The sequence below is a fragment of the Carya illinoinensis genome, chromosome 5 (genome assembly GCF_018687715.1).
Source record: "Carya illinoinensis cultivar Pawnee chromosome 5, C.illinoinensisPawnee_v1, whole genome shotgun sequence".
Taxonomy (NCBI): Eukaryota; Viridiplantae; Streptophyta; class Magnoliopsida; order Fagales; family Juglandaceae; genus Carya; species Carya illinoinensis.
Genome location: NC_056756.1, coordinates 42,435,050 through 42,444,211, shown reverse-complemented (window position 1 = coordinate 42,444,211; position 9,162 = coordinate 42,435,050). Strand labels below are relative to the sequence as shown.

The following is a 9,162-nucleotide window of genomic DNA, read 5'->3' as shown; positions in this document are numbered from 1 at the left end:
ATACATAAATTAATTTCTCGTATACAAAGAAGATAAAAACTATTAAGTTATAAGCACGTGCAAATGTACTATTATACACAACCATAAATTTAATATAAAATACTCATTCATCTCTTAATTTTTTTTATTCAACTAAAGAAAATAAAGAGTACGTATTTTATCTTTTAATTCTTCTACGATTTTTATTGAATATAATGATAAATGAGTTGAAATTGGTCTAAAATTGACTAAAATCAGTTTGAATCTTCCTAAATCGATTGATTGAAGAAGTTTAATGAATGATTAAAAAATTTCACTAAAATCTACGAGATTTCTAATCAATTTAATTTGAATCAACTTAATCAAACTGTTTTCGAGCCTTGCTTTGTAGGGCCATTACTCCCTTTTCTCATATTATTTTATTTTCATGAAATTTCATGTCCTTTCTTTTATTTTGATTTTTAAAAAATAGATAATTTACACATAAGATAAAGATTTGGATTCTTGAAATTTCTACGCGAACTCCAAGATATAACGTTATAAAGATATATACATATAAGGGTGTAATCGGTCCAGTCCGGTTTGATTTTGGATAAAATTTAAGATTAAATTGGTGTGCAGCGGTTTTGTATTTTTCAAAACTAATTACGCACTAATTATCCTCCTAAACCGGTATTCTGATTTTATCAAATTTCAATCCGATTTGGCCTGGTTTTACTAATTTTAATGTATTATATATTATGTAATATATATAAAATATGGTATATTATAGTATATAATACTATAGTGATAATATATTATAATATATATTGATATAGTATTAGTATAACTATTAATACAATAAACAAAATGATATAATATTTTAAAATTTAATATTATATTAATTAGTAATTTATCATATAATATAAAACTATTTTATATATAGTTATATATTATATATAAATATTATATACAATATAAAAAAAATAAAATATATATAAACCAGTCCGGTCTGGTTTTAAAAAAAAAAAAATTGAAGCCGGACCGATTTTGACCGATTTTAAGAAAAATAAAACTGATATCAGACCGAATTAAACTCGAAACCGGACTAATCCCACCAATTTAATCCGATCCGATTCAATTTACCGGTTTTACAATATTTTTTTAGACCCCTATACACTCGAAGTGGGTTTTACAAGTATATAAAGCATTTAATGCTATTTATAAAGCATTTAATGCTATTTGAGAATTTCATTCCTATATCCTATGTGTATTTCTTTCTCATTCTAGCTCTAAAGTTTTGCTACTTATTTTATAATCTTCAAGACTAAAATGCAACTAATTAAGATCCTTGTGTGTTGGTTTTATTAAAGGAAAATACTATTTTTACATAAAATTTTTCACCGAAAATTTCTATCCAAATGTTTTTATTTTTATTTTTATTTTACTTAACTATTAAGTAAGTGTTTTTAAATGAATATATGATTTTTTTATTTTTTTAAAATATTTAAATAGTTTTAAAAAATGGTGAAAAAAATGAAAAAAAAAAAAAAAAACTTTACACTGATGGATAGAGATTTTCGGTATCTCTGTAAATGTAGCACGGTCCTTTATTAAAGGCATTTGGTATCTTATTTATAGTCATTAATTACCCTAGGGAATAATAAATAAAGAGAAGGTTGACTATAGTAGTGGACAGCAAACGAAGCTGTACATTGAAATTTGAAATGGGATTGCGAAAATGATGCAAAAATCTTGAAGCCTGCATGTTCAATTGCCGTGTCACTTTGTCTTGACTTAAGGTTTATGCATTCATTCAGATTTTTTTAAGATTTCTTTTCAGATTGAGAGAGATTGACACAAATTAGGTCTAGTTTGTTTATCTAAATTTAAATTATTTTATTTTATTATTATAATTTTATTTAATTCATATATAAAATATAATAAGAAATTTAATTTTTATAAATTTTAAAATAAAATTAATATTAAAAATTATATTATAATAATATTTTATTTAATTTTTAATAAAATATCTCATCTAAATTATGTAACCAAATGAGACTAAGTGTCATAAAATAGATTCAAAACAAGTAATAAATCAACTAGGATCAGTTACAAAAGTAATTGATCATAAGAGATCGCATAAAAAGTAAATAACATTATCTTTTCCCGGAGTTGGACTCGTATGACACATTCCCATCATTCGAATCGCATAAATTCTTCACTTTTGACTGATGAAACGTGACTCTCGAAGTAGAATGGAAAGTGTACGAGGGAAAAATCCCAGCCTCATAATTTTATAACTTTACCCTCTATTGGTTGGCTTATATGCAAGAGCAAAGTGATAAAATTATAAACAGCTCTGATTGGCCAGGGGACGGGGAACACATACCTGAGCCAAAAACTCCAACTTCATAACTTTGCAACTTTGCCTTCAATTGATTGGCTTATATGCAAGAAGAAAGTGGCAAAATTGCGACCGGCTCCTATTAGCCGAGGGACGATATATACATACCATTACTCCTTGAAAGTAGTATAGGATGCCTCCGAGTGAAAAATTTTACGATTTGCATATTTTAAAATTATATCTAACATTACTTGATAATTAATATAACATAAGAGACTCACTTTATTCCTCGTTCTCTTATAATGAAAACAATTCTGGCAAGTTCGAAAAAACAAAGAAAACAAAACAAAACTGTCTTATTCACATGACTTCAGCCGACCAAAAACCAAAACCAAGAAACCATGAGAACATTTGAAAGCACACTAAATGGTTTTTATAATGCATTTTAGTCTCTTTTATTATTATTATTATTATTATTATTATTATTATAATAATTCTGTGCTGTTTCTTCCTTTATAGTGACTTCCAAATGTCACCAATCCAATTCATAAAACCATACATTCCTTTTCTTATGGCTCACTAAAGTGACTAAACTAGCATTAAAACTGAGCACCTGGTACAATTCCCTTCTGGGGGTGGAGGTACTGATCATATATATAGGCAAATTGTGCATAGTTAGCTCAATAAAATGGTTATAATGTTTGCATGTCAGCAAATTAGGGTCAATATTCTTTGTAACTCCTAAAGTATTGATTTGTATTACCAATGCTAATATGGGCTTAATGAAACAAAACGACAAGGTCTTGGCTTTTTATAATTTTGGGCTTAATATTTTTGAGTATTCCCCAAAAAGATGAAGTGCTTTTTAAACACATAGAGCACTTATCTTGGAACGTAAGTTTAGGCCACATTGCACATCAAACCATGGATCACCACTATAAATAACTTTTTGAGATTTTCATTGAATAATCAACGCGAGGTTGATCGCATAAGTGGAAGAAGAACAAACATCACAGTCTAAGTGGATGGCTTATTGAATTTTATCCTCTGAATTTATAAGGGAAAACGACTTCGTCTTTGCTCTAATCTTTGCAAAAGTGAATGAAACATTAAATGAATTGATTTCATGGGTTGATGATTTTTTACACTATTTTAACACAAAATTAACATATTTGGGTTGAGAGGTCTACCTCATTTTATTTTATTTTTTTTCTGATACAGGGGTAGGATGGGAGTTTGAACCTGATTCTCCTATTTAGAGACTGGACCGTACACCATCTGATCTAAAAAATCTTGACAATTCATTTTAATTAATTATGTTGGATTAAGGTTTACTGGATTTGACACAACCCTAACACCAACAACAATATTAGGAGTTGATAATTTTTATCATAACTTGTAACATGATTTAATTTCGACAGAAATTTATAAATTTGGATAGAAAGATTTGACCAATTTAATTAAATAGGCCATATAAAAAATCCCACATTATGAAATTAATAGATGGCTAAAGAGTCCGTCATTTTCTCTAAACGTCTCCCCCATTCACAATGCCCAAGTCCTTCTCCAAAACCAAAATCGTCTGGGAGAGTGGAGAAGCTTGGCTCCTCTCCCTCTCTCACTTTTTTTTTGCTCCTCTGTCATTATTGTTCTCCTTCCAGCTTTCTCTCTCTTCTCACACAACCCGATTCGGGACATCCAGAAAGTTGTACCACAGTTCAAGGTGAGGCTGCACCAGACACGAAGCCCACCTAACGTAGGAAAGCATTGTAAATTCAGGAGCTTGCCATGGTGTGCTTCTCGTTTCGAAGTGTCCATGTTTAGAATTTTCTTTTGTAGAGTGGATATGATTGCCAAAATGCTCCAACTTAAATGACTGACTTAGAAGAGCTATTGGATGTGCATGTAGCTTACCAATAATAATAATAATAATAACCGCAGCAACAACAACAATACACATGACTTTTCACATCAACTCTATAACAAAATGAGGTTTACAAAAAGCACAAAACCCAGAGGCTTGATTATTTTGCCGTCCTCCCAAATGGACTTTATAGAACCAATCCAATATTTTTTGGGGTAATTTTTGAACTAGGAATAACATTAAAGTGTAATAATACAAATCCAATTGACTTTTCATCTTCCTAGTTCCGGGTATAGTTTCGCCTGTCAAGGATCCAATGTGCCTGAATTTCTTGCATCAGAATTGGCAAATATGACTAATTCAGACTACAAATTTCGAGGCAGATGAGCTTGCATCTTCCGTAATTGCATCCCCTGGAACATCCATAAAAGTACACGCAGTTATAAGGCAAATGATCCATAAAGTGGTTGTGTAAATGGACCATCGTATCCTTCCAAATTTCATGACAATATACAATAGTTACAGTGCATCACCATTAAATAGACAATAACAATTAACAATTCCTAAAGTTTTAAAGCTCGAAGAACTCAAAAACATATGAAAAAGCAAATAATTATATATATAACAATAATTTAAAAACGAATAACATAAAAACTATGTTATCAATTTTTAAATTTATTAGACTTGTTCACAAGAGTTTTAGATTTATTCACAATATTCTACATTGCATTGAACTCCTAGGCCAACCATTATATAAGACTCCAAGGCCATATAAGAGTCTTACTTAAGCAATGTGTGACTCCAGAAAGACACATAGTAATGATTAATGAAAGAAGCTAAAGGCAAAGACACAGATTTTGTGCGTCCTATATTGTTAAAGTACAAGATGTGCATACAAAAAACTGGCTCTGGTGAAGGGTTCAGATGCCAAAAAGGTAGACAGCTTGAATGCACCGCTGGGAGCAGTACTGAATTAAGGGGTGGGGACTTTCTTTCAAATCCAGGCCCGTACAAGCCAATGCCTTCCACAAAAGGTTCCCCAAAAGGGAAAAAGAAAGCACCCATGCAACATGCTTTTGATTTTCCTTCTTTCATTTTGATATATATTTATATATATACACTTTGTAAAAAATAAATAAATATAAATTATTTATAAGTGTAAAAATATAAAAAGGGGAAAGGGGGGGGGGGGGGGGGAATGCGGGATGGGTGGCCACGCCACCATCTGGCAGACTGGGGGCGGGGCCTTGCTGTCCACTCCTACCTGAATCCATCCTCTACCACAATAAAACATCTCAACCAACGTCTTGGGCATAACCCCATCTAATCCCAAAAGGAAGAACATGAAAAAAGCTCAGCAAGTCATGCAACAAAAAACATAATCCACCGTCTTGCCAATGACTTGTGCGTTCAATATCAGAAGATCTTGCTTGACACTGCTGATCAGAACTTTATGGATCATACATATTCAAACGATCCATAAAGTGGTTATATAAATGGACCCCTACGGGTTGGCTCAAGTGGTAAAGGCCTTGGTTTTGGTGGTATACTCCCCTCCAAGATCCAAGGTTCAAATTTCACTGGATACAAACAATCTCTGGGGGCATCAATCTGGGAGATTTTTCCCTTGAATTACCTGAGGTAAACTTGTGGGAACTCATTGCTGAGGGCCTGTGCACCTTTGGGATTAGTCGGGATGTTGTTCCAGACACCCAGTGCAAATAAAAATAAATAAATGGACCACTGTATCCTTCCAAATTTCACGGCAATATACAGTAGTTACAGCACCACACTATTAAATAGACAATGAAAATTAACAATTCCTAAAATTTGAAAGTTTGAAGAACTCAAAAAAATATAAGAAAGCAAAATGGTTGGCTGCCACCACAAGCTTTACAAAGCAACCTCAAAACCAAAAAGGTTCAAATCAAATGGAAAGAGCTCAGCACCACTCGACGTCTATGCCTTGCATTCCCTCCAAATTGATCATAGAACACATAATGAAACAGCACTGCAACATACCCCACAGCAATACTTCCGGAACCCATCCTCTACCACAATTTTTTGGTCGGTCCATCCTCTACCAAAATAAAACATCTCAACCACCATCCTAGGCATAACCCCATCTAATCCCAAAAGGGACAATATGAAAAAAAAAACTCAGCATGTCATGCATGCCAATGACTTGTGCCTACAATATCAGAAAATCATGCTCCACACTGCTGATTAGAACCTTGGGAAGACATAATCTCCTACTGACATTTAGAAAATAAACCAAAAGATTCCAATTAACAGTCCTTCACTGCCTTGCTAAACCTCATGCTGGTACCAAACTTGTTGAACATCACTAAAAATCAGCAGCAACTCATTTTCAGAATTCTCAACACTTACACCTAATACTCCATAAACCAATCCCGTGACGATCCCTCCTTCACACGACATCATTGACCCAATCTATGCCATACCATATACTTCCTCATTACATCATCCAGCCAAAGACGAGAATAGGAAGTCTCCTAATCTCCAATCCTTCTACTTAAATGGGATAGCATACCTCTTATATGCCAAGCATGTGCGAATCAAGGTTATCTTCCCTCCACCAAGCAAGCACAAATCTACCATCCCACTCACCTCCTTATATCACTCCAATCCAAACTGTCCCTTGATCAAGAGGCAAACCTTAGGGGCAAATTTCTGTTAAGTCGTGATAAGCCAACCGAACAGTAGTTCTAGATTCATACGTATTCAATCACTCTTAGAGAATAAAAAGGCCTTCATCCCTGGGATTAGTCGGGACGCTGTTCCGAACACCCAGTGCCAATCAAAAAATAAAAAATAAAAAATAAAAATACCCTAAAATTTGTAGCAATAAGATTGTCATCACCAGAGAAGACCTTCTTCAACACAGATCTTTTCCCACACTGTCATGTGTGATTATGTCACAAAAGTATAGAAAGATCTTTGTCCTCTATTTTTCTGGGACTATTTGTCTTCGTAAAACATAGCTTGTCATATAAAACCATCTAGGCATAATTGCCCGGAGGGGTCCATCTTAGTTTCGTTAGGAAAAATACTTTCAACGCCATTCTCATATAGAGCTCAGCGTTTGCACCTACACAGTTAAGGACTTTTTTGGGACACGAGAAACATACCTATTTCCCAACAATTGATATTATTTTTCATAAACCTTTCATATGGTTTAAGCATAAAGAAAACACTTAAGCATACTTGGATATACATACACATTATCCATAAAGAAAAATGAGAAAGGGATAGAGGGGGAAGAGAGGGGGAAGGGTACCAATTTGGGGAGAAACAGGGGCTTCGCCGTAGATGGCTTTGAGCCTGGAGAGTGGAACCGAGGGAGAGTCATTGGAGGATGCTTCAGCGAAAAGCTGTTGCTTCCACTCCCACATGGCCCTTTTCATTGCCTTGTTGGACTGAGCAAGCGAGTCCTTGTGCGCCTCCAGGGCTTCGATGTCCCTCTGCTGGCTCACCGATCTGACGCTCAACGCCGCGAAAAACCCCACCAAACATACGTTTATCACCGTGTTGTTGTTCGCCGCTTTCACCGCCGCGTTCACCAATTTGTTCGCAAACTCCATTTTGTTGCTTCTTCGCTTTTGCGAGGGATTTCAGCTCCCTTGCCTGCTCCGTTTGAAAGAAGTTTACATTTCGCACAGCTAGAGCCAAAAGCATTCACATCCAACAATTTTTTTCTTTTAGTTAAAAATCATATTTTTCCTTTTTTATTACTCATCTTTTTAAAATTTCTTATACGTCAGTCCCTATTTTTTTCTTATTCTACTGAAATAATTTTTTTTTATTATTTTTTTCTCACTTTCCTTTATAATTTTAATTACTTACTCTGACCTTTTTTTTTTAAAAAAAAACTATTACTCTCTAACAAATATTTTAACTAAAAATGTAAATTATATTTTTTCAGGTATGATAATATTTTAAAAATTATAATTTTTTTAAGAATAATATAAATTTGTGTCAAAAATCACTTTTTCTAACAGAAATATTTTGTAACAATTAAATTTTAAAAAATTAGTATAGAATTGAAATATATAATTAAATTCAAAATTAAAAAGAACTAAAATTATATAATTATTAAGAAATTGAAATCGTACGTCACGCTGAGAAGATGTCCGTTTGTTAATAAAAATTACTTAAATGTTTACTAAAAATTACACTTAATATTATTAAAAGATATAAAAATAGAAAAATACTTCTTGCAAGTGCCTAACGTTCTGTAAGAGCACTCCCAATGAATGTTTTAAAATAGAACTTTTTTTTTTTTAAATATGAAAAAAGTTTATCAAAATAAAGATTCAATGAATATTGTAAATCTGTTGTAAAATAACATTGTAAAATTGTATGACCACCTTGAGCTAGCCGTCAAATGCACAGTGCATAGTACCAGCATAGTACTGCATAGTAACTGGCATAGTAAATGGCCGACATCGCACAGTGTGCATAGTGCCAGCATAGTACTGCATAGTAAATGGCCGACATCGCACAGTACGCATAGTGCCAGCATAGTACTGCATAGTAACTGACATAGTAAATAGCCGACATCGCACAGTATATAGTGCCAGCATAGTACTGCATAGTAACTGGCATAGTACATATACACAGTGCCAGTATAGTACTGCATAGTAACTTGCATAGTTCCCTTTGTACGCCTATATATATCGTTGAATTCTTTAATAAATTCATAAGTTTCATAACTTCTCTGAGTTCTATCTCTCTCTCTCTCTCTCTCTCTCTCTCTCTCTCTCTCCTTTAGATAGTTTTATAACACGTTATCAGCACGAGAGTTCTGACGATCTTGAAGCTAATAGTCCTCTACTTCAAGTAAGTCTTTCAATATATTTTTTTTATAGTTTTCAAAATGAATATGAAATATTAAATATACTTATGTTCTTGATTTATATATGTAGAAAATGTCAAATCTTACAAAATTGGAATTCGTTGCTCTTGACAT

General features: G+C 33.0%; 1 protein-coding gene across 1 annotated transcript; it reads right to left on the bottom strand.

Moving 5' to 3' along the window:
- Positions 1 to 4,211: 4,211 nt before the first annotated feature.
- On the bottom strand, positions 4,212 to 7,891 carry LOC122308900. The gene is made up of 2 exons (XM_043122177.1): positions 7,471 to 7,891; positions 4,212 to 4,582 (listed from the first exon to the last, which is right to left on the bottom strand). The coding sequence occupies exons 1-2, from the start codon at positions 7,772 to 7,774 to the stop codon at positions 4,530 to 4,532; spliced, it is 357 nt and encodes a 118-aa protein (XP_042978111.1). The 5' UTR covers positions 7,775 to 7,891; the 3' UTR covers positions 4,212 to 4,529.
- Between the last annotated feature and the right edge of the window lie 1,271 nt (positions 7,892 to 9,162).

What these genes read in the sequence shown, in the direction of transcription:
- LOC122308900 (XM_043122177.1), bottom strand. Translation starts at nt 7,774, where the DNA reads ATGGAGTTTGCGAACAAATTGGTGAACGCGGCGGTGAAAGCGGCGAAC. An exon ending in CCCTGTTTCTCCCCAAATTG is followed by an intron (nt 4,583 to 7,470) that starts GTACCCTTCCCC and finishes TGGATGTTCCAG; the next exon opens with GGGATGCAATTACGGAAGAT.